This window comes from Schistosoma haematobium, chromosome 1 (assembly GCF_000699445.3).
Source record: "Schistosoma haematobium chromosome 1, whole genome shotgun sequence".
NCBI lineage: Eukaryota > Metazoa > Platyhelminthes > Trematoda > Strigeidida > Schistosomatidae > Schistosoma > Schistosoma haematobium.
Genome location: NC_067196.1, coordinates 88,576,108 through 88,603,868, shown reverse-complemented (window position 1 = coordinate 88,603,868; position 27,761 = coordinate 88,576,108). Strand labels below are relative to the sequence as shown.

General features: G+C 34.9%; 1 protein-coding gene across 2 annotated transcripts in view; it reads right to left on the bottom strand.

The window, feature by feature from the left end:
• MS3_00002396 (uncharacterized protein) overlaps positions 1 to 27,761 on the bottom strand; it is a 95,840-nt gene that overhangs the window by 50,270 nt on the left and 17,809 nt on the right. For both annotated transcript variants that reach the window (XM_051209968.1, XM_051209967.1), the window contains exons 2-4: positions 22,659 to 23,402; positions 10,252 to 10,380; positions 7,291 to 7,488 (exon numbers count right to left, since the gene is read on the bottom strand). In XM_051209968.1, coding sequence (XP_051075453.1) covers positions 7,291 to 7,488; positions 10,252 to 10,380; positions 22,659 to 23,402 — 1,071 coding nt within the window. The remainder of the gene's footprint in view (positions 1 to 7,290; positions 7,489 to 10,251; positions 10,381 to 22,658; positions 23,403 to 27,761) is intronic.

Genomic DNA, 27,761 nt, shown 5'->3' with positions numbered 1-27,761 from the left:
AGTTACTTTGCAGTTTTTCTCTCTTTCTCAAGAATGTCAGTAGACGTTAACTATTGATGCAATGATCAATACTTCAATAAAGCCTTTTACTTTATTGAACGTTTGATTCTATATTTAATTACAGTATCAAACCTAATAACTGAACAATAAAATAAAGTCTTGAAAGCCTATTGGCCAACAACCGGCTACATTTTAGATAAATATGAAATAGTAATAATCATCTTTGCATTAGTTCATTAGTTCTAAATGACGTCTTTATATTCTTTGCTTATTTACAAATTGATTAGAATGTATCATTAACATTTAAAGGTTTCATCTCACAAGTAAGATTTATTTCATAGAATTTAGATTGAATAGCAAATGCAGTTAGTAACAAATATATTTTCTTCTAGTATCCTAATGAATAGAAAAATTGTATTTCCAACGTTTCGTAACTTAATGTAGGCCACTTCTTCAGAGTAAATAAATAAACTTGTGTTAATTTTATTTCAGTTGTTTATTTATCTTGAAGAAGCGGCCTATGTGAAGTAACGAAATGTCAGATATACAATCTTTTTACTCATTGGAATGCCACAAAATATCTGATTATTCACTCTTAACACAATTCTTAGTTTATTTAGAACTACCAAGTTCAACCATGGCACTGATGCTTACAAATGCAACTAACATATTTAAAAAATGTATTAGTGTTTTGTGAACATGGAGGATCGGGTTCAGACATAAAGGTGAGGATTCGCAAAGCAAGTGCCGCATTCCTATAATTGAAGAACATTTAGAAATCAAAATAACTGTCAACCAATATCAAAGTCACAATCTTCAATACGAACGTCAAGACAATTCTACTGTACGGAGGTGAAACGTGGGGAAGTACTACGACCATCATAAAGAAGGTACAAGCATTTATAAATAGTTATCTACTCAAGAAGCTCAATATCCATTAGCTGTATAACATCAACATTAGCCTTCTTTAAAGAGGACAAACCAACTTTCAGCTGAAGAGGAAATTAGGAAAAGACGTTGGAAATGGATATCACTACACTGTATCACGAGGCAAGACCTAACCCGGGATCCTGAAGGGAAACGGAAAAGAGGAAGGTCGAAGAACAAACTACTTCGGGACTTGGAAGTAGATATGAAAAGGATGAATAAAAACTAAATTTATTTCACTGATTGAAATCATGAGTCAATTGAAGCTAGACCACCATGGAAAACCTGGAAGCACTGAACGGCCGTTTCGTCCTAGTATGTGACTCTTAAGCGGTGCGCATCCACGATCCCGCCGTTACCAGTGGAGTCCAATTAGGTCTGTTGTGAGATATCAACTCACTGAAGACAATGGTGTACGGTGGCGCAAATTCGTGGATGGGTTGAAGTTAAACATTAACACCGTTGGATGCTGGCCGGCTCAGTGATCTAGCTAGTTAAGCGCCTGACGCGAGACTGATAGGTCCTGGGTTCGGATTTCTCGGGGTGCGGAATCGTGGATGCGCACTGCTGAGGAGTCCCGTACTAGGACGAAATGGACATCCAGGTTCTCCATAGTGGTCTAACCTCAATTGACTCATGATTCCAATCAGTGAAATTTCTAAAATCTCCACAAAACCCCTTCCGATACTAAATTTATTATCCAAAGTTTAACAAATACTGTAACAAAACGGGATGTAATGTAGAAAGCATTCATCAAATAAAAGATATATTTTACATAATATATGATATTGCCTAACTATTTCAATATAAAGAACATTGCTTGAACTGAAAATAGGATTTATATTCATTGTTGTAATGTATTTAGAATAAGTTAAATATCCATCTACCATTTGTTCTTTGAAATTATGCATACAATTTACACAGATTACAAACTCGATGTTACATTTCATATTGTACATACATAAACACACATGCATACACACATACATATTTACATACATATACACACACACATTTATACTTTATTAAGCTAACCGGTAATTTATATCCAATACTGCATTTACAGTATCCATGACTATTATAACATTAAACATAGTCAGTAAATAAACAGAAAAATGAAACTATACACAAAGTAGTAAATTATTTTCTTTTCTTTTTGTTTGTGCGTGGTTCCTAGTGAGAAGTTTCCTTTTTACAGATAGAACTGTAATTGAAGAAATGTTAGAAATCAGAGAACATTTCATAGTTATTTAATATAAATGTATCATATATCCATTAATGAATAATTGGAAACTCCGTTAGCAACCCTTCTGGGGCTACTGCCAATCCCCAAGCCCGGATAAAGAAGAAGGGTTCGGAATGGGGTTAGTGATCCTATCCTGTAGAAAATCAACTTGCTGAAAAAAACAACTCAAATCATTTAAACTCTGCCATGGGAGTTAGAAGGTTTTCATTTAGAAGAGTTTTGACGCCTTATGGTGAAAGCCGAGTTCCTTCGGAAGTCACGAGGATGATTCCTCTTGTGACAACCAAAGCAACCATTAATTTAGGTACATGAAATGCTAGTACAAAGTGGGAGACTGAGAGAGTTATTCATATTGCTGCAGAAATGAAAAGATACAACCTGGATGTGCTTGGAATCAGTGAAATACATTGGACGCAGGTTGGACAATAAAGACTAGCTTCAAGGGAGCTGCTGTTATACTTCGTATAACTGAAATAATACTAGTCACGAATCCATACTAGAACGGTAAAAATCCATGTTAAAGCCTATCTCTAGTGAACACATAACTCTTATCTAGCTGAATGTTTATGAAAATTATTTTAGGCTGGAAATAACTCTTGTCATCAACTGATGGTAATTAAAGAAATATACTAGTATAAAGTAAATGATTAGTGCTCTTTAATTTGCACAGTTGAATGCACTATGCGGTGATATTATCTTCAAGTAGTATTCTAATTTTGTAAAACGCATTTGGAGAATGCTGGTCGGCGGCCTATGCTCCATTGGGAGTAACAGGCGTAAGTAAGTAAAACACATTTAAGAGCAATGATGAAACGTTATTCCCGGTAAAGCTGAAACAGCAGTAAAGTCAAATTCTGACGATTTATTCAAATATCAAAGCCTCTATTCTGCAACTGTGTAAAAATTACAACATTTATTTCACTTTCAAATTTGCTTTGATGGACAAAGTAATATGTCTAAACTCCTAATGTATTTCAGCTCTCTTTTTAAAATCTTACAACTGAACATTAATTCATTAAAGTGGTTCATAGATTTCCTTACTCTTATATGTTTTAGCCAAAGAAAAAATAAATTCATTGTTATTCATGAATTAAATATTAATACTGCCATGACTAGACAGATTAAAGTTGTCAACTGCATGTGGAGAAATTCGAACATTTCATTTCTACCTAAAGTTTACGCTGATGATGTCGTTCAGAAGAACGATGAAAGCTCCACGATCAAACGATCCAGCTCAGAGAAAAAAACTCCATCAAGATTAAACAGCGTTTTTTCCTGAAGATTTACGACAGATAATCATATATTTTATGTGTTACGGTAACCAAATACTTGATATTGATTAGAGCGATTATTGTTATTATTGTCATTTGAATTAGTCAAGTTAATGACACGAATTATGAGGATATATATGTATGCTTTCATTCAACATATGACGTAAAATCATCATTACACAAAGTAAAGTAAAATGCCCTGGTACGTCTGAGAGTGAGGAGAGTCAGCTCGCCCTCTCAAAATGCTCTCACATAACCACATGTATATAGTCTCTGTCAGGGAAGTCCTACGCACTGTCTTCTCATGGCAGGGGTGTTGGTTATGAAATTGAGAGGAGGAAAAGCGAATGTCCGGTTGATGGATATGAGGAGTCCACCTGGGGTAGTTGCGAAACCCTGATTTCAAACCGATGGTGCATATGTGCTTTAGGATCGTGAAAGAAGAAATGGCGTACGAACCAATCGTTGGTCACCGGCTACCATGGGACTGAATCTTCTTACTATGCTCCACTGCCTTGTGGATCAGACCTTTAGGTCAAAGGCTCCGGATGTGCCTCCTAAGAAAACCACCTACTTTGATTTGTGCACCCGGGTAGTATCACAGCCCTCACACAAATCAAATGAGATTTGTGTGGCGCATATGTATTTGGTGCCCCCTTGTACCAATATTTATGTGTTCAAATAAATAAATAAATAATAAATACTTTTTCATACAATGTAAACTAGTCTTATCGTTGTTTGTTTTTCAAATTTCATTCATCTTCTTCTTGATCATTAAACCTCATCAGTAACACAGAGAAATTGATATATAGATCAATTTAGCCAATGTATCAGTAATTCAAGTCAATGATACTTAAAGCCTTCTTAATCAATAATATTGGACAGGATGGTGTTTGGTATCATTTTGTTCTTTCCATTACTATTCAAATTTGCCATGACATCTTTAATTTATGAGGAACAGATCATATCAGATTATAATAATGTCTAATAGTAATTTGATGAAAGAACATTAGAGTTTTCAGTGAGACTATAATTTATGGCGGACTTTTGGGCAATCCTAAAGTGACCTTGAGAGTGTTCAGTTTATGGTAAGGCTTAGGGAATTAGATTTATGGTTTCCATCCCAAACTGACATGAGCTATAATGCCAAAACTCTATTTATCCAAACGGATAAGTGAATTTCGCGACAGAATTTGAGACCTGTTATCTTATATCTGATTGGTTTGTCCACAAATTATAGTCTCGCCAAATTTTCAATCGTGCCTACTTGAGATGGTGGAGAAGATTTGTAGCTCAGGTGGATGATTTTGGTGGAGTTTTGTTCTCTGAGCTGGATGGTTTGGTCGTGGAGCTTTCATCGTTCTTCTGAACGACATCATCAGCACAAACTTCAGATAGTAGTCTGAAGTTTGTGCTGATGATGTCGTTCAGAAGAACGATGAAAGCTCCACGACCAAACCATCCAGCTCAGAGAACAAAACTCCACCAAAATCGTGCCTACTACATTGATTCAAATAGTCAATGCATACAGTTATAAATGATTTATACTTGAGACAACTGTTATTATTATTATTCATGACTTTGTTCAATATTGTATTTGTTTCATCTGATTAGACTAATAACATATCGGTCATGCCTATAAATAAATACTACTACAAAGATACTCACTAATCAATAGGCATAATACTGATTAATACAATCTAGTTTCTCTTTATCATGAATGTTCACATATGCGCTTGTCATCATATTAGAATTTCATACCATCATATAAATGAAAATTGTCATTGAGTTACTACGGTTATGTGACATTGTTCCACACTGACTGTCATTACTTACTCTGAGTTTATAAAAACTACTTGATTAGTTGAAGTTAAACATTAACACCGTTGGGTACCGGCTGGCTCAGCGGTCTAGTGGTTAAGCGCCTAGTGCGAGACTGATAGGTCCTTGGTTCGAATCCCACGAGGCGGGGTTGTGGATGAGCACCGCTGAGGAGTACCACAATAGGACGAGACGGCCGTCCAATGCTTCCAGGTTTTCCATGGTGATCTAGCTTTAATTGACTCATGATCTCAACTGTTGATATTAATCTTTGTTCGGACATTAAATTGTACCACATTACTTTATTTTACATTGATTACTAGCGATTCAAAGGAGTAAATAATCCTCTCTAAGTAAATGTCATTTCCAAATCTAATTTTCAACGCAGTGATATTAAATGATAATATACCAATTAGTATTGAGATTGTGGAAAAGATTTGTAACTTAAGTGGATGATTTTGATGGGGTTTTGTTCTCTGAGCTGGATGAAAGCTCCACGATTAAACCATCCAGCTCAGAGAACAAAAATCCATCAAAACCAATAAGCATTAAAATATCTAACAAGGGGTAAATATAATTAATCTCTTTTAATTTCAATGATTGAAGTTATTTAAAGTTGATGAATAAAAACACCATCTAAGACATTCAATACTTTTAATCTTGTATAGTGAGTAATTCAAATGAAGGTTTATCTAATGTTCACATGTATGAAAAATAAAAAAGACCTTAGTTTACAACCGTGTTTGGATCTTATTATGGAACATATTTTCCTGTTAGTTGCTTGAAGGTTTATTTCTTAGAGCTGACCAGATTAAATGATCCAGATTGTAATGTAGTTGCTAGTCAAACTGACTTGATGTTATATACATCATGTTTTCACGTTCGGTGTCCGATATAGCCATGGTGTTAGCCACTAGTAGGTGATCAATCATTACAAACATCTCTGTTCTACAGGAGGTCATTCACAACCTGAGTAGACCAGTAGTAAAATCTAAGACCAAGACACTGGGTGATTACGTTTCGAATCACATAGGGAGCATCAAGTCCCTTAAGATCACATATACAAATTGCTGAAAACTGTTAGCTTGCACAAAACAAAGGTGTAAGTTTCTTTGCACATGACTTCCAAACTCCATCTTGCACCTCAACATATTGCATGAAGTAACAAGTTAGTTAGACTAGTACCTAAAATTTCATTTAATCAATTGAATACGATCAACACCATGGACTGGACCAACTCTCAGTAAACAATTAATTCACATTGTTTTCGACACAAGATTTCGATAAGATAAACAAACCAAAAGTAGCGCATGAAAGTTTTCGTTAAAGTGAAACACAAGTTGTAAAATCCTTAAAGCTTATATTACATATACAAGTTACAAATTCCAGGATGTTATGTCCCGATAAGCATAATGAATGGTAACTTTCGGGATCCATTTATGGACCATTACTATAAGTATATTTTTCTCGTATAACTGTTAAATAACTAAACTATACATATTCATGTCTCTCTTATTATTACCTTTATTTTGACCTATGAACTATTATTATACGATTTACCATTCTTGAGTCATACGCAGTCTATCAGTTACTACCTCCCTCAATCACAGCCACATTTGGCTAATTCTTGTACAAATGTTGTTTCATATTTTATGGTATGATGTGGTCTGTCTTGTTAGTATATAAACCCAGTATGCTTGAAATAAATGATTCATATCACAGAGCCTGAGATTGGTGTTCTGGACTTAACTGGCTGGGCTAGACAGGAAGCAGGACCGATAAGTACTTTAGACTGCTCTCATGGGTTTATACGTCACTGTTCCGATCGATAAGTCACTGCTCTCTAATTGGCAGTATCATTACGTTATACATTAACAGGGCAAACAAGCTACAAGTTATAATACGGGACAAACCTACTACTTTTAGAATGTTAAATTAGAACTCAAAAGTGTATAGAACATTAAGTTTATCATGTAAATACATCTTGAAATTCATTAGATATAACATAAATTTATAATAACTAACCTGTACATCTAATGGGAAATCATTTAATTCTAAAGTTTCTAAAAATACACCTTTAATACGTCTACGTTCCATTAAATAAACTTCACCATATTCATTTCGTACAGCCATTATCCATTGAGTATCTTTTGTTTCACTTAATATATTATCAATATACAATAAAGGATTCCAATATTGTTCCAATTCAGTAATACTTAATTCCTAAAATAGTAAACAAAAAAGAACATAGAATGAACAGACTAAAATATTGCTAAACGTTGCCATTAAGTTTAGAAGAAAAGACTAGGAGAAAGCTAAATATTTAGTTTCTTTCTCCGTTTATCAAATGTATTTTAGAATAAAGTTCATTTCTGAATAGTTCAGTCAAGATTTGTAGTGTTATTTACTATGTTAAGCCCATATGACTTATTGTAGGTTCTGTATAGGCAAATTTATCCAGTCTTCTTGAGTCACGTTTTAACCTTGTTAATTATTCACTTATTAACCAAGACTGTTCTTATATTAGCGTACGTGTATGCACACTTCTTATCCTATTCATCACATGTTTGTAGCTTATTTTTGTGACTAAGTGGAGTTGGCTCACAAGCCTTCGTCGTTTTGCTTCGCTCTCTCTGCTTCCCTTCCCTCGCTACGTCCCTCTGATTGTCTGTCGAGATCAGTGATTTTACGAAATACACGTATTCAAAGATCCATTCTCATATTCAACTTATTTAATTCCATCACTCACTAACGCGACCTAAGTTGATAAGTATATACGAGGATTGACTATATATATATCGACATCAATCAAACGAGTCAAATATAAGGCCACTAAATACTAATTAATGTTAGTCCCTCTACTAACAGTATAGCTATGTGATATGAGTTTAAGTCCCACAGACATATATAGAGATATCTGACACATATGTTACACAAAGAATAAAAAACTGAGCCTCCTTTATGAGGTGATTTCTTAAGATCAACATATTCTAAAGATCAGTGATATAATTTACTATGAAATGCCTAACCAGTTTTTCTGAGGCCTTTAAAGTAGTTTTATATTTGATATCACTCGATGGTAAAGATTACTTCCAGTTTATTTTAATATAAATATTGTTTGTCGGCTGTAGTAAATTACCATGACTTGACATCGAGGAATTATTTTAGTTAAGCTGCGAGTGATAGTCAAAAAAAGAAACTGAGCAGACATCTTTTACTACCATGGAACTCCACAGCAGTGCCTATACACGACCTTCAATACTTCACATCAGCATCTCATTATTCAAATCGATTTGGAATCCATAGGTCTACATTTTCGATTATTGATTCCAGCAATCTGACTCTTGACATAGTTGAGACTTCAGACATTCTTCTCGAATTAATTTGTTAGTGAACTGTTAATTACCATTATGGTAAATGTACGGAGGTTACTCGATTGAGATATAGTTTACATCAGAAACTGATTTTAACTAGAAAATAATTACTGTTGTGCTAGTGATATAAATAAATACATTGGGATGCGCAATATACGGACGATGTGTTTGTGAATATAGTAACTATTATTATTATTATTACTATTATTATTATTGTGTTATTATTATTATTTCAATAGTTGAGATCATAAGTCAATTGAAGCTAGATCGCCATGGAAGACCTAGAAGCACTAGATGGCCGTTTCGTCCTACTGTGAGACTCCTCAGCAGTGCGTATCCACGACCCCGCCTCGCGGGACTCCAACTCAGGACCTACCAGTCTCGCGCGCGAGCAATTAACCACTAGACCACTGAACCGGCCGGCATCCAACGGTGTTAATGCCTAACTTCAACCAGTCCACGAAATTGAGCGACATTATTATTATTGGCTTTATTCAATATTAGGTTTTGGTACAATAGAGAATTCACAGCACAAGATATTTCAACAAGTTTATTTTACAAAAACTGGAAACAAAAAAGGGAGAGTGCAAGTCACGAAACGCCAGAAAATCTAATTTTTCTACTCATTGGGATATTACAAATATATTATTTATTTATATTTATCAAATAGGTTAGCTGTAACAACCTGTTGGTCACAGAGTTTATTTGCTGAGTAGGGTATTATAGAAGTTTTGTACATTAGCTTGCGTGCATGAATTTTAATATATTGACGTCTCGTTCTACCAGCAGATATACAAGGAGAAAGATGTGAATGAAGGGGATGGTTAATATTTGATAATATAACACCTGCCAGGAGTTTGCGAAATTTTAGATGTCTATCTACAACCATATTAATAATCACCTTAAAACATTCACCACACACCTTACTAACTACCTTCAGAACTCTTCGCAATACAGCAAAGTCATTTCTCAAAAGCCCATGAAAGAACAATGGCGAACAGTAAAGAATAATAGGTAATATGCAGGAACTGACAAATTATAAGAGTAAATGTCGAGTAATCCCAAAAGCATTCAGTCTCTTTATGTAGTAAGTCAGACGGAAAACTTTCTTCGATAATAGTAAAACATGAGAAGACCAAGGGAGAACAGAGGAAAAGATAACACCAAGATAATTGACATTCGACACTGTTTTTATCAAATAGTCTGGAATGGTATAATCATTATTGGACCCTAACATGGTGTTTAAGTGCTATTCATGTTTCAGGTTAAAGTTAACAGCTCGACATTTAGATGGATTAAGTATGAGTCCATTAACAACGGACCACCATTCAATACAATACAAAAACTCATTCATTTCTATGAGATGTAAAGAGGTAGAAATTAGCATATGTACAATGAGATCTTCCGCATATTTCACAAAAGTGTTTTCTGCAGAACAGAGCAGATCATGCAGAAGAAAAAAGAGAAAACAAAGAAATGCAAGAACAGCTCCTTGTGTCACACCTTCATGAGACAATAAAAACGTTGAATCAAATAAGATAGACAAATGTTAATTTATCGATTTTACATATCATTAAAATTATCAATATAATCACTATAGTCATTCACTTACTTCAGCTGTATGTCCATCAAGTTTTGGTTCTCTCCATTTGGCTTGAAGAAATGCATCAGCATAATATAATTCTTTCAATGTATCAATTTCACCAATTTTTAAAAATACTACACGTACTTCAACAGCAACCTGATTCAACAGATATGAAAGGAAAAGAAAAGAAAAGAGAGAAAAGATTTTGTATACCAACTATTACCATCTGTTTACATTGTCTATCGTTTATCAGTATAGTTATTACTGTTTATAAATGAATGAATATGTTGAGAGGTCATACAGAACAAGTTACTTTGTTTCCAGTTGTTGTAAATAGTAAACTTAAGAAAACAATTTAATTAAAATACTTTTACATTAACCATCAAAAACATGTTTTTACTAAGTTACTTTATTACTAATAATATATGAAATACAATTGACTTTATACAATAAGGCAAACACTATCAGCAGCAATCTACTATGGGAAAGAACAAACCAGATTCAAGCAGAGGTAGAGATCTGGAAGAAGCTCTGGAAGTGGATAAGACATATATTGAGGAAAACATTCAACTGATTCACAAGGCAAGCCTTCACTTGGAATCCTCAAGGTCAAGGGAGAAGTGGAAGAACAAAAAACACATTACGCTGAGAAATAGTGACAGAAATGAGAAGAATGAAGAACAGTTGGATAGAACTAGAAGGGAAGGTCGAGGACAGAGTGGGTTAGAGAATGATGGTCAACGGCATATGCTCAACTGGAAGTAACATGTGCAAGTAAGGTTAGTAAGTAATAAGGCAATAAGAAATACGATTTACAAAATGAAATGTCGGCATTATAAACAGGTAAGAAAAATTTGAAATTATATGATTCGAGAAAAAGTATAAGTAAAACTCCTACGAAAGGATACTAGAGATGAAAGAATAGCGTTACTTAATTCTGTTCTAGATCGTTTTACGATAATACCTAAATGTTTCGAACCTGAATACTTCAATGTGCCGAGTGATTTAGCCAAAATGTTTTGAACGACAAGTCTGTTCATACTCAAACTAAATATGTAGATAATGACGAGCCAAAAACCAACATTAAACGATTAAAATCAAGGTCAAAAGATAAAAGGTATCAGTCAAATGTGGAAACATTTAGTTAGTCTTATTCTATCTGAAGACGTTTTTCGTGATAATAAAAGCTTAAAGGCTAAAGTACCGTGCTCAGAAGACGAAAATCCACCAAAAAGTCAGTGAACAGTAATAAATCTCAATGGAATAACAGATGATTGCATAACTAACAGTTATTTATTCCACTGAGTCTAGTTATAAGCTTATAAACCAGTATTCACATCCATTACTAAAGTTTACTTTAAAAGCAACCATAAAGAAATAAATTAATAATCCCAAAGTATTCTTATTCAAAGTTCAACATAATCCGTCTAAGTAGCTAATTAGTACCTAAACCTTAAATAAATACATACCATCTGTGGTACATAGGGTACATAGTCCCCGTTAAAAATTATTTATAACTCATAGGATAGCTTCATGACATGGGCACTGCTGAAGAGTACCACAATAGGACAAAATAGCCGTCTAGTGTTTTCAGGTTTTCAATCGTAGTCTAGCTACAATCGACTCATGATCTCAAACATTAAAATTACATTTCAATTATGTTTAATGCTGAGTGTAATATGCATGTGTTATTTAACTATAGGATTTAGTATGGATTGAAACAAATGAGTTGTTCACATAGGTTCTCATCCATTCAAACAATATAAAATGAGTCTATAAGTATTTGTATCTTTATACTTATCTAAAAAAAAATGGAATTGGTATGTGGGCAACCTGAGCGGATCACTCCGATATTGTGAGATATTCACGAGTCCCCATATGAGCATCACCATCATGATACAGATAAATCCAGCTAACGAGTTCCGAACAGGACGAAATATACTTCTTAGACTAAACACTTTTCTACCCAACTACATACATACTAATTTAACGATGAGTAGAGTTTGAATTATTATCAGTATAGGATTGTGGAGATTATTAAGTTTTTGATTGTAGTCATGAACTCATTGATATTCGACCACCACTGAAAACCTGGAAGCACTGGATGAGAATTCTCGGAGTTCTAGTAAGAAGCCCTGACCAATGGAGCTAATCCGTGTCGGGTAAAGACAGGTATCTACCTCAGTATAATCGAAAATGGTAGCGCAATTTTGCAGATTTGTTGAGGTTAGACATTAACACCGCTGGATGCCAACTCAGTAGTCTAGAGGTTAAGTGTTGAAATCCCGCTAGCAGGGATTGTGGAGGTGTACTGCTGGAGTCCGACAATAGGACAAAACGGTCGTTCAATGCTTCCAGGTTTTCAATAGTGGTCTAACATCAATCATTTCATGATTTGAATTATTAATTAGATTAAACGTAGATTCTGATTTCCCAATAACAGATCAAACAATGAAATTAGTTGTTTCTTTCAAATCCCATACAACTTTGTTTGTCATTAACGAATGAAGCATGTTTAAAGTGTTTTACACTTGCATAAAATTAACACATTTTTTTTAAAGATCCACTTTACATTGTTCATTGAAATTCACATACAAAGCTTAGACTTCATCCATTTAATCAAATAAAAGCAGATTTATATAGAATGCAAACAACAACAACAACAACAGAAGAAGAAGAGAAAATGTAATCCTACCGTACATAGAATGTGTTTTAAGAGTTTTTCTTTCATCAGTGGGTAACTAGGAGATAATTAAAATGATCCTATACATGTCATGAATAAAATAAATTGGATCCGAATAGCATGTTAAATACAAAGGAAATGATTTGAAATTACTAAACAGTTTTTAATTATCGCTCTGGGCAAACCGAACATTTGTGTGTGTTAAAAACGGTCGGTTGCTTTAAAGAAAAAATGCAAATTTCATTAATTTTTTTTTGGGACAATGAAAAAGATTTTTTGTGCAAGAAGATAATTTGTCCTTGGATTTAGTTTATGAAGTTAATGGGTGTTGGTCTGAGCCTTATAGGCACATTCAGACAAACAGAGTGGCGTTCATGAAATAAACACAATGATGATCCGTAATGTCAGGATCCTTACAAAACTCAACCTGTCGACCTCAAAGTGTTCGTCTACTGAATCTTTCATTTGATTCAAGAACACTCTGATAAGAAAGTTTCCTGGTACTTGCAGTAGTGTAATATCTCTGTAGTTCACACACTCTCTGACACCTTTCTTTAGTATCATGATGGGATATCCTTCTTTCTGGTTGATCGGCACTTATTATTTTTCCCAATTCTACCTGAATAAAATGTGGAGCATCTTTACAGCTATTTCTATGTCTGAATTCAGTGCTTCAGCAGGTATGGATATGCTGATTTCTTCGATTGTTAGTGAAGTGATGGCTATAGGAAGTCTGTGTGTGTTGCTTCGATATCCGGTGGGTTCATTGAAGCTGGTTTATTCAAGAGCTCTTAAAAGCGTTCTAATATGCAGTTATTTTGCTCTTAAATGTACTTGTTTAATTGCCTGTTCGCTTCTGTGTATTTGGTCTATGGAATGACTTTCTCTGTTCTTGTCCGACTGCTTTTAATTGCTGCCTTCTTTTTTTCCTTTCTTGAATCTTGTCCAAGGTTTCCACAGAGATCCATTCCTTATGATGATGCTTCTTATGACCCAGAACCTCGTGACACATTGAAGTTAGTGCTTCTTTAATCCCTTTAAAGTTGTGCTCCATAGTAGTTTCTTCTTCTAGTAGGTTTTGTATGCTTTAAAAGCTGTTGCTAGGACCTCCTGAATTCGTAGAGCTTATCATCATCTCGAAAAAAGGCTGTACTGAACTTTTGTAATGTTGTTTCTTTAATTGTCCAATACTTCTTTATCATCAATCTTACCTTGACTACAAGCAGGTGATGACCTAAAACTACGTCAGCTTTTCTCTTGGGTTTCATGTCTTCCATTGATATTCTGAATCTATTTATTTTGTAATAAGAACTAACATCATCTAAATTATACATTAAAAGGTCCGCATGAGAACCATTCAGATTAAAAAAACAAAATTTTTTTGAAAATCTATCTATATCTGTTACTTGACACCATTGGTAAATTTAAGTTGGTCTTAAGGAGAATTCACTGTCATACCTTCAATAACAGCTTGAAGTGAATAATTATAAATGGTTTGACAGATCATCATCCGAAGGGGTTTTGTGGAGATTTTTAGAAATTTCAATAGTTGAAATCATGAGTCAAGTGAAGCTAGACCACCATGGAAAACCTGGATGGAAGAAACGGTTGTCCAGTGCTTCCAGGTTTTCCATGGTGGTCTAGCTTCAATTGATTCATGAGATCATCATCTATTGGAATGTGTCTTCAATCAATAATTTCTAGGTGTTTACTATACAAATTCTCTACTGGTTGAATAAAATTTCAGAAATAGCAAACATTAGAAGAAATCCTTTATTAAAGGATAATAATGTTTGTTAAAGTAGATTTCAATCTATTTTAGTTTCTAATGAAAAAATCAATATTTTGTTTAACTTTCTAGTGCAATAAATTAAATTGTGTACTAAGCTTTAATCACTGGTAAATGAGTGTCTTTTAGTTTTGTTGTAGATTACAGGTTTCTACATGGATTTTATGAAATATGACTTAATAGTTCCGAATTATTTCGTGTGTCATTTAGAGGTATCACCGAGGAATATTAAGCAAGCCACTATATGCCCTGGTACGGCCGAGAGTGGGGAGAGTCAGCTCTCTCACTCACCCTCTCTTTCGAAATGCCGTCACATGACCACATGCATACAATCACCACCAGGGAAGTCCTATCCACTACCTTTTCGCGGCATTATTGTTGTTTACGAAATTGAGAGGACAAAAATCAAATATCCGGTGCTTTAGCCACGTTGGTGGACGCGGAGGGTCCACCTGAGAGAGTTGGGAAACCCTGATTCCAAACCAATGGTGCACATGGGCTCCAGTATCCTGAAAGAACAAAAGGCTTATGAACTTATTGTTGGTCACCGGCTACCATGAGACTGCATCTCCTGACGTTGCTCGACTGCCTTATGGATTACAGTTTTAAGTCAAAGGCTCTGGGTGCGGGTCTCTAAGAAAAACAACTTACTTCGGTTTGGACACCTGGGCAGTATCCCAGCTCTCACACAAATTGATTTATGTGGCGCATATCCATTTGGTGCATCGTTGTACCAATGTTTATGCTTTTAAATACTAATACTAATACTGATACTACTATGGTGTGTGCTACCTATATTGACATAAGTAGTAGATGATGTTAGTTGTGAACAGAATGTCTGACAACAGAGAGACAAGAGGATCGAACAGTAAAGAGTGGAAACAGAATGCAATTTGTATGAAAATGCAAGAACAATGAAGTCTGAGTCATTATGAGACAATTGATGGACATTTTGCAAATTAAGCATTTACTTTGTGATTGTGAGATTTTATTAACAAGTTCTGTAATTTTATGTTAAATACATCCGATTATCCCCACTGGTGTTCTTGTTCACTATACTACTACCAATGATATTAATACGAAAGTGTTTCGCCAAACTGTGCTCATTTATATTCGATATGTACTCTATTGTTGAAAGAAACCAAAGTTTGGTATTTCTAAAATTTCATTCAGTCAGTAGATCGTTTATATCGTAAACATCTTGAAATTACTGATCGAATATAAATTGATTGAAGACACATTTCAATGGATGATGATCTGTCAAATCATTTATAATTGTTCACTTCAAGCAATTATTATTATTATCTATGTTATGAAAGTAGAAGTTTACAAATAGAACTGTCTAATTATTGAAGGTATGACAGTTGTACTATATTATGAACTTTAGTTAAAAGTAAATGAAATATTCATCAAAAGCTGAATAGTACAGTTGAACTTCCATTTGATGAACTTTTCAACATTAAGAATAAGATAACGTTTTATTATTGATTTTTGAAGTGATTCTGTAGTGATTCAGTGATTCGATTGTTTCCATAATGTTTAATGAAGTAATTGGTGAGTTCCAGCCTTAATATTATAATCCATGTATATTTAGGTGATAAAATCACAATATGATAACTAAAAGCTTTATGAGCAAAGATGGATACTGGCTAGTATTGGAAACCAGTCCGACTCACGTTTCGTCCTATTTGGGACTCGTCACCTGAATGTACCTGCACCTCACAGTCGATGTTCACTCTGGGACCCGAACTCAGTACCGTCCGCTTCAAACACCATCTCGTTCTCCACTTAGCTACTGAGTCCTGATATCCGCCTGCTTCTGCGATGGGGTGAATTTAGATTCACTTAGTATTGTTTTGCTTGAATCTTTGCATTGATGTTTAAGACTGTAATTGATCAGTCTGTTATTGGCATATGTGCATACTGTGCTTATTAACTCAATGGAAAGATACAAGCAAAACAATACTAAGTGAATTGGTATCAGAAGGGGTTTTGTGGAGATTGCAGTAATTTCAACAGTTGAGATCATGGACAGATTAATGTTAGACCACCATAGAAAACCTGGAAGCACCAGACGGCCGTTTCGTCCTATTGTGGGGTCCTTCAGTAGTGCGCATCCACGATCCCGCTTCGTGGGACCTATCGGTTTTGCGTGCGAACGCTTAACCTTTAGAATATTTTGTTTCGTTCTCTTCTATTCGCTTCGTCCATCTGATTGTCTGTCCAGATCAATGATTGTACAAAATATACGTTTTTGAAATCTTTTCTCGTAGTTGACTTATTTTAATTCTGTTATTCACTAACGCGAGTTAAGTCGATTATAAGTGACATGCAAATTTTGATAGCAATCATTCAATAGCTATCAACATATGATCTAATTGGAGTCAGATCCCTGGCCACTAAAAAACAAACCAATTTGATTTACAGTAAGGCAGATTTTTAGAAACTTGTCATAGTTTGCGTAAAAATACACCAGGTAGTAATGTAAAACTGTGGAGTGAATTTAATTCGACAATAGCAGAAACAATCTTCTATTGCACCCGCAACAACAAATGCAAGAGAATACGACCAGTGTAGCAGCAGCCTCAATAACAGTAGGTATTAACATACACAAAGGGAAATCAACATGCACCAATCAAATCACACTTGACGGAAAAAATTTGGAAGATGTAAAAACCTTTACATATCTGGGCAGCATCATTGATGAACACAGTGGATCTGATGCAGATGTGAAGGCGCGGATCGGTAAAGCAAGAGCAGCATATCTACAACTGAAGGAAATCTGGAACTCAAAACAACTGTCTGTAAGCCAATACCAAAATCAGGATTTTCAATACAAATGACAAAACATTTCTACTGTATGAGGCGGAAACCTGGAGAACTACGAAAACCATCATGCAGAAGATACAGGTGTTTATTAACAGTTGTCTATTCAAAATACTTCGGATCCGCTGGCCAGACACTATCAGCAACAACCTACTATGGGAGAGAATAAACCAGATCCCATTGGAGGAAGAAATTAGGAAGAATAACTGGGAGTGGATAAGACACACATTGAGGCAAGCCCTCACATGGAATCCTCAAGGTCAAAGGGGAAGAGAAAAACGAAAGAACACATTGAGTTAGGAAATGGATGCAGACATGAAAACAATGAACAATAATTGCATAGAACTAGAAAGGAAGGTCGAGGACAGAGTGGATTGAAGAATGCTGGTCAGCAGCATATACTCCATTGGAAGTTACAGGCGTAAGGAAACAAAAGGTAATTGGTGTACTTATTGATGTTATATTTTTTTAGTTTAGAAATGATCTACTCTATGGTTTTTACTTTTATCTGAACTTCGTATCTTCGTTCCATCAAATTTAAGACTTACAGTTTTCCTTTACCTGAATTTCAATAGACCAGTGTTTAAATTGAAGATTGTAATCCATACATTTAAATCTAGAAGTGTAAACGACTTGGCAACTAAACTGTGACATCGTATTTTTCTCACTAGCAACCTATTGAAATATTTTGTACAGTCAAAATGAGACAATAATAATAATCCATTTAACTCATATAATCAGAAATCTTCAAAATACCATAATTTCACAATACCATGACATATTACGCTTCTCGTTGTTCCAAAATAGGAGAATTTCGCCAAAAGGCAGGCTTCCACTCGAGAACAACTATATTTTCTCCATGAGTGTATTCGCCAGCATGTTCTACCAACAAGTGTAAGATATAGACCTCCAATCAACTACCCATTAGGATGGAAAATAGCTGAGCAAAGTGGGATAAAAATGGTACACCTAATGATAACAGATGCACACTACAGGATCCGCAAATATCAACACGTCATAGAGGACCAAAAGATGAAGCTACAAAGGATACTCACGTCAGAACACGTCCAAAACATCCAGCTCAGAGAACAAAACTCTTACCATATTTTTCAGAATAAGAATTTCCTTATCAGTTATCCTGAGAGATACCTGATGCTTAGTATAGTTTTCATTATGAACCTTTACTGAAACTTAAATAAGCGCTTTTTATCCAATTCAAAATAGATCAAAGAAATCGAGTTATCATTTCTTTTCAAACAATTGTTAAACTGGTACAAGTTCTGAGTGAAAATCTTCTTTGGACTGTATAAACAGTTTGTACAACACCGCCTACAAGATTTATGAAGCTTTTTGAATTTGTTAGTAGTTTGAAAAAAAAGCCTGAACATCTTTTCTGCAACTAAGTAGTATTTGATATTCTTGTGACACTATTCAGTGTACTAAAATTAGGGTGTATAAATCTATGAATTTTGTAGTGCTACGCAATGATTTTGCAACTCGGAGTATTTTAAACAGTCAGTAAGTCAGTCAGTAACAACATAGAACTTCGTACGTACATACATTAGTTCGAGTTACCATACCACATTAACACACAGATACAAGTCTCGATTCAAATCCCATAGTGATAGAAGTAGTGAAAGTATAAGCAATAATCACAAACATTACGGTTTGAAGATATTATTCAGAGTATAATACTATGAAATAAGTTTGGAAAGAGAAAGGAGAAAGGGACATGAAGAAGTGAGAAGATTAGAATTTGGGAGAACATAAAGAGTGGATGCACTTGAGCCATTACAAACGATTTTGAGATATGTCATTCAAGGTCTCTCTATCATCTCGCGAATCCTAACCAGGTAGTCTACACCTACCAATATGATTCACACAGTACACTTGTCAGTGATTCATGGGTTTGTGCCATGTTTTTTATCTGACTGCCCCTAGTTTTCTCCCAACCTATTCCTACATCATGAAACATCGCACGTCGTTGCATTCGGTGGTTGGGCATACGTAACACGTGTCCCATCTCAACAGACGATAGTATAGATCTTTCTGGGTACATAAATATGAACTCTGAAACTTATTGTATGTTATGTTGCATAATCATGAAAATTGATTAAATCGTCTGTTTTCGGTAGTAGAAATTACACGGTTCATTGAACTGCGTAATGAATATAAATAGTCGTTCAAAAAGCATTAAGTTTTTCAGTAATACAAAATGAAGATATAAATGTTATTGGTGTGCTACTGATGTTAATCACTAAGTTGCAACAAATGTCATGTATGTCTAGTCTTTAATGTATAGTAGGCTTAAGCCTATATGGATGAACATTGTTTCCATTTAATTTGGTCGTTAAAGTTCGGTCAATACTTAGGAGTTCATAAGTATGACCGTGGGTATTTTATCTTCATTTAGTATAAATGTCCTAGATGGTGGAGATTTGTAGCTCAGGTGAATAATTTTAATGGAGTTTTGTTGTTCGAGCCGGATGGTTTGGTTGTGGAGCTTTCATCATGACTTCACTTTTATTTGAAGTTTGCGCTGATGATGTCGTTCAGAAGAACAATGAAAGCTCCACGAACAAACCATCCAGCTCAGAGAACAAAACTCCGTCATAAATGTTCTAGTTTTACCAAAGGTTAGAGACAGATGTAGTAACTCAGTGAAAATTACTCCAATCATTATACTGGGTAATGTAAGTTAAAATCACACGGAGGATGTTAGATCCTTTAGCATCGTTGATGCTTCTTGATAAAAAGCCTTATTTATCTTGAGACTATGTTTCCAACTAATAAGCCAATCGCTTTCAACAACCGACTTAAACTGGAAATAATTATTCTTCGTGTTAAAAATCAAAATAAATTGTACTTAAACCAAACAATACTTTTTTCACTTAAAATTCAGTTGTTGACATATATAAAAGTAAAACAAGACGGCAAATTTAAAATACATGAGGTTTTCGTAATGGTTTATAACATCATTGATTATTCCTAACCAAATCACCGTTGAAAAACATTAGGGAATGTTGTTTCCGTATATGATAATTATCAATAATACACCTCTCTGATCATGTCAGAGACTGAACTCAGAAACCTCAGGTCTCATGACAAACGCTTAAACTACAGACTCTTGAGTTGTCATCCAAGAATTTACATGTTTAACTACAATCAACTCAATGTATTGTTCAGCATCCTTTCAAAGTTGTTGGTAGATAACTGTTTCATGCTCAACATGACTGAATTCCGGTGATCATAGTTTTTACAAAAGACTTCCAGTAGTTACCTCTCAAAGTTAGTCATTAATTAGCGAATGATAAATTAAAAAATGCTATCTTATCTTTCAGTGGTTAAGATCATGAGTCAGTTGAAGCTAGATCACCATGGAAACCTGGAAGCACTGGACGGCCGTTTCGTCCTACTGTGGGACTCCTCAGCAGTGCGCATCCACGACCTCGCCCCCTGCGAGGTTCGGACCGAGGACCTACTGGATTCGCGCAAACCCCATCTGACATTAATCAACATAAGCTCACTAGTGACTGGCTTCAAGAGCTATATCCTGGAGTTCTAGTGACCAGTCGAGTTCAACCGAGTCTGTTGTGAGATAGTTACTCACTGAAGATAATGGTGGATGTGTCGCTCAATTTTGTGGATTAGTTGAGGTTAGACATTAACACCGCTGGATGCCGGCTTAGTGGTCTAATGGTTAAGTGCTTGCGCACGAATAAAACCTAGGTTCGAATGTCGCAATGGGCGAGGTCGTGGAGGCGCACTGCTGAAGAGCTCCACCGTAGGACGAAACGGCCATCCAGTGCTTCCAGGTTTTCTATGGTGATCTGGCCTTAACTGTATCATGATCCTAACCATTGAAATTACTATAATATCCACAAAACCCATCTAATATCTTATTTTTAACGAAAAATTTACTTCTATTAATCTGATATTACATTTTTGATGAAATTTTGTTCTGTCAGATAGAAGTTCTACTTAAAGTTAATGCTGCTGGTAATACCGTTCAGAAGAACAATGAAAAATTCCACAATCAAACCATTCAGCTCAAACAACAAAACTTCATCAAAATCATCCACTTGAGCTATAAATCTTCTCTATTATCTCTAATATTACATTTTAAACATTAACTTTTCCATGGTCATCTTGCTTCAGTTGACTCATGAACTAAACTATTAAAAAATTACTATAATATCCACAAAATGCCTTCTGATATTAATCAACATATGCTTATTAGTGACTGACTTCAACAGGTATATCCTGGAGTTCTAGTGAGAAGCAGTGACCAATGGAGTTCAACCGGGTCTGTTTTAAGATAATAACTCATTGAAGACAATGGCGAATGTGTCGCTCAATTTTTTAGATTGGTTGAAGTTAGACATAAACACCGTTGAATGCCAGCGGCTCAGTATTCTAAAGGTCAGGCGTTTGCACGCAAAACTGATAAGTCCTTGATTCGAGTCTCGAGAGGCGGGATCGTGGATGAGCACTGCCACTGAGGAGTCCCACAATAGGACTAAACGGCCATCCAGTGCTTTCAGGTTTTTCCATGGTGGTGATCTATTATAATATCCACACAAAACAGAACTCTTCTGACATTATACTTTATTATTTAAATAAGTAATCTTAATTAATGTATATATATATAATGTACATATATATATATCACAGATTGAAATCATGAGACAGTTGAAGCTAGACCACCATGGAAAACCTGAAAGCACTGGACGGCCGTTTCGCTCTAGTATGGGACTCCTCGGCAGTGCGCACCCACAATCCCGCGCCCCGCGGGACTCGAACCCGGGGCCTACTTGTTTCGCACGCGAGCACCTAACCATTAGACCACTCGGCCGGCATCCAACGGTGTCAATGTCTAACTTCAACTAATCCACGAAGTTGCGTCACCGTATACCATTGTCTTCAGTGAGCTGATATCTCACAACAGACCTGGTTGAACTCCTCTGCTGAGGAGTCCCATACTATGACGAAACGGCCGTCCAATGCTTCTGGGTTTTCCATAGTGGTCTAGCTTCAACTGACTCATGATTCCCATCTGTGAAATTTCTAAAATCTCCACAAACCCCTTCTGATATATATATATATATATATATATATATATATATATATGCTTACTTTTTCAATTCGATTATGATTCAATTCATCTGTATGATTTACACCAGCTGATTTACGTTTATATTCATGACGATTAATAATACCATATTTTGTATTGAAACTTTTTGGACGTAATTTAGTTGTTAATGATGAATTTCTATGTAAATTAATATCGGTATTTTGTAACATCAATAATGATTGTTTATTATCTAAATCAATATCCTTTAATTCTAATTCAAGATTGATATTATTCTTTTCTATAGAATTTGTTAATGATTCTAATGCTTCAATAAGATATTCAGTTTGTTTGATTGAATAAAATCGATATTTTTTACGTTTCTTTTTAGATATATCCGTTGTATTTTCCATAGTTACTATTTTATTGATTTGTTTTAATGGTATTCCATCTTTTTGATCGGGTATTAATAATTGATTATTGATTTGTGAAGAATATTCGTTTGAATATTGTGAAAGTGTTTTATATGAATTAGATTGATTTGATATAGAATGATCATGTAATTGAGTTGTTTTATTATTATTATCATCTATTGATTCAATATGAACATTAGGAATATTTGGATTACGATAATAAACTGTCCATTTATCACCAGAATCATCTCCATATGTTTTAATAAGTGTAGTTGGTTGATCATATAATGATGATGATGAAGATGAAGATGGAAATTGAGATGAGTTTACAGTAGCCGGTATATTATTTGGTTGAATATTTAAAGGTAGATTTGTTTCGGTTTTATAGTCTGAAGGCTAAAATGAAACATGAATTGAAACAATATTCAATTGAAACTTCTGATGATCTTTATATGCAAATAATAAATGGAACGTTAATTGGTTCAAAAATGTTATTACATTAAACTCTCTGACGAAATTTAATACCAAAAACAAGAAATAGAATTGGGAATTCAAAAAAAAACATTCAAGTACTAAATCATGGAGGGTCAATGGTCTTGAGATGGTGGAGAAAATTTGTAGCTTAGGTGGATGATTTTGATGGAGTTTTGTTCTATGAGCTGGTTGGTTTAGTCGTGGAGCTTTCATCGTTCTTCTAAACGACATTATCAATAACACAAACTTCAGATAGAAGTCATCTATCAGAATCAATGAGCTTACAACAAGACGTGACTGAACTAGGTTCAAATATCTTATTCACTTTTAAACATTTGAAGAGGTGAAAAGCAGTCTATAAAGGGTACCAAGTAAATTGTAGTTTTCAACTATACTTTAAATTCACTTCACTTAGTAGCTAAACCATTTAAGTGGAAAACAAATGCCAGTACTGATTATAATATTATTGTCAATAAGACAAGATTAAATTTAGCGTGAACACCATTGAAATTCAAGCAAATTAACGATTACGTAATGTACAAATACGTAAGAGTCCAGAGCAATAACAGGGCGGATTTACATGTATGTAGCATACAATTCTCTTTGAATTTAGAACACAACAATATCATCAATTCATTGATACATTTAAATCTATGTATCTGCCCACTGAAACTCTATATCTGAATGAATACGCAACATGACCCAAGATGTTAATTTATCTTTCAGAACGCCTGAGTCGATTTCTAGGTGAAATTTTATGAAATAAATCATACGGGAAAAAAATCCAGTTTGGTTTTCATTTGAATTACGGGTAAGGTATTTCGGAATGGCACGAACTAAGCAGACTGTTGGTAAATCAACCGGAGGTAAGGCACCTCGAAAGCAGCTGGCCACCAAGGCAGCGCGCAAAAGTGCCACAGCAACCGGAGGCGTGAAGAAGCCATATACGTTCAGACCTGGGACTGTCGCACTCCAAGAAATCCGTCGTTACCAGAAGAGTACCGAACTTTTGGTTCGTAAACTTCCATTCCAGCGTTTGGTCCGAGGAATCGCCCAACACTTCAAGACCGATCTACGATAGATATCTTAGTTCTCTTATGGTTTTTAATTATCCATTAGATAAATTGTAGCCTAATCGAATACAAATTTTATAATTTTACTGAAACAATAATGCGTAACTTTTCTTTAGGAATCATAGTCAATTCAATTTTAAAGACAAATGACAAGTACATCAAATACACAGTTGATCGATCTTTCCTTACAAAAGTATACCTATCATTTCTTCCTTTATGAGTTAATATAAGTTGTAAGTTGTTGCCTTGGAGATTTTACAAAAAAAAAATAGAAATTTCAGCCCTATCATCTGTTATTAGAATTTAAGAACATTTTCGTGATAGAAAGAGCAATTATATCAGTTAACAGCATTTTAATTGTTTAAAAACTTCGGTCATACTTAAAATACAGTTAAATGGATTGACAATTCTTATCAGATTCTCAGTCAGTCAGTCAGTAACAACGTAGAACGTCGTACGTATCTACATCAGTTCGAGTTGCCATACCACACAAATACAATTGTCGAATCAAATCCCATAGTGATAGAGGTAGTAAGAGTATAAGCATTAATCAGAAACATTAGGGTTTGAAGATATTATTCAAGGAGTATAATACAGTGAAATAAATTTGGAAAGAGGAAAAAAAAGAAAGGGACATGAAGAATTGAGAAGATTAGAATGTGGGAGGACACAAAGAATGGATGCACCTGAGCCATTACAAACGATTTGGAGCCATGTCATTCAAGGTCTCCAACCATCGGTTGATATCATCTCACGGATCCCAACCAGGTAGTCTAAACCTACCAGTATGATTCACACAGTGCACCTGTCAGTGGCTTCATGGATTCGTGCCATGTTTTGATCTGATCGTCCCTAGTTTTCTTCCAACCTACTCCTACACCATGAAACATCGCACGTCGCTGCAGTCTGGTGGTTGGGCCTACGTAACACGTGTCCGTGCCATGTCAACTGATTAAGTTTTACTACTTCATCAATTGATTTGCCATCCTTACTTAGTACTCGTTTCCTCACAACTACATTACTTACTTGGTGGTCTCAGGATATACAAGCAATGCTTCGAAGACACATATGATCGAATACTAATAACCTACGGATATCCTCTACTCTTACCGGTCATGTTTCACTGCCATAAATTAGGACAGAACGAAATGCTGCGCAGTAAACCCGATTCTACATTGAATCATCCAAAATAAAATTCTAAATTGAAGAATCTCTAATAAAATTATCACTATGTGAAGACATGAAGACATCTAGATTACTTCTATGAAAAAATTTGAAGTCTCATTAGTAAGGATTAATCTTAAGCCAATTAATACTCTATAGAATCTGAACCAGTATAAGAGATCCTAATGGTCATAGATGTTATCATTAAATTACTTGATTGATGACACTTCTTTAGGCTAAATCAATTATTTATCATATTCTCATTAGGCAGAATCTTGTCTGATACTTTCCCTGTATGAAATACAAACCATATTTCATTGTGATGCTTAAAAGCAATAACATTTTAGTGCATTTGATTGAAACCATGAATCCATCTAAGTTAGACCACTAATGAAAACCTAGAATCACTGGACGGACGTTTCATCCTAGTGTTGGTTCTTCCTCGACAACCTTGAGCGCGGACGCCTAACCTCTAGATCACTGACTCTGCATCCAAAGATGTGAATTGGTGTTATTTAATTTGGATGATCTAAACATCATGCTCTCACTGATCATTCTATGATCAAAATCAACGCCACAAACGATAGACTGAAGTGATCTATTAGAATTTCTTCGCAATCAACTGATAGCTCGTCTAAAAACATCTAAATTTCCCTAAACTATTCAATTTACAGAATACAACTTCATTAAAATTATTCTCCTAATTAAAAAGCAAACCCTTTCTACTATTATTAACAATATCATAAACAATTGACTGGCCTGCGTCAACACCTGAACTAAGGATAGGGAGTGAAGCAGTCGAACGCGTCTGGTCAACCCTAATGGATTGGTGTCTGACGAAATCTCAGCATGGATTCGAAAAGCTCGTTTGGCTTTTGTCAACTTACGAAAGCGAGTTATCCATTTATCAATTAAGGAACGAGTGCCTTACGCGGCAGTTCGTTCTGTTCTAAATTACAGCTGTGAAACGTGCCCACTAAGAGTAGAAGATATTAGTAAGCTACTAGTATTTGACCACAGATATCTTAGAAATATTGCTCGCATTTGCTGGGATCACCGAGTAGGTAATAATGAAGTTAGACGCAGGGTGTTAGAGAATGACGGCAAATCAGTTGATGAGGTTGTGAATCTTCATCGACTGAGATGGTTGGGCCACATGATGCGTATGCCTGAACACCGATTAACATGACACGCAATGTTGACTAGTGTTGAGGATGGTTGGGAGAAAGTCGGGGGCGGCCAAACCGAAACTTGGCATCAGCCCTTGAAGTCACCAAATTCTGATCTTAACTATGTTGGTAGTTGCAGACTACTTGGTTGGGATCCACATGACTATCGTAACCAATAGTTGGAGATTCTTGGTGACATGGCTCAAAATTGATCACAATGAAGTAAGTGTATACACTCTCTGTTTTCCTTTAAACTATGAGATTAAAATTGCTTCATATCTTTCTTTCTACCAACTAATGTTTTCTTCCTGTACTATATCCTGATACACACTATTTCTTTTATATATTACCATCATTGAATCAACTACTTCCATGAATCCAATGTTCATCTTGTTGTGTTAATAAGGTATGGCAACTTGAACCGATGCATATATGTGCCTGATCGTACGTTGTAGATGACTGACTAACTGACTCATGAACAATTCAACAGTATTTCTTTTCACTAATTTTACTGATTATCTCTATTGACAAAAACTGTAACACTGTAAGATTGATTTCAATGTTTTATTGAAGAAAATTTAGTATAAACAACCAAAATTCTTCTTATTGTGCTATAAGTAAAAGTTAAATTCTTAATGTATTGGAAAAAAACATCGATCAGTCATTGTTTTAATGACCAGGATACTTAAAACATAACTGACAGTAAAACATTGTGTTATTTTATAACAATTAAAAATGTAACATCATGTATTTTTGATGTTTTTTTTTAATTTTTTTTTTGTTCTCAAATGATTAATGGGTACTAAAACTAGTGTGCATACGGTTTCTATACATTCATTCAAATGAATGACATTCAATTTAGATCAATATGAACA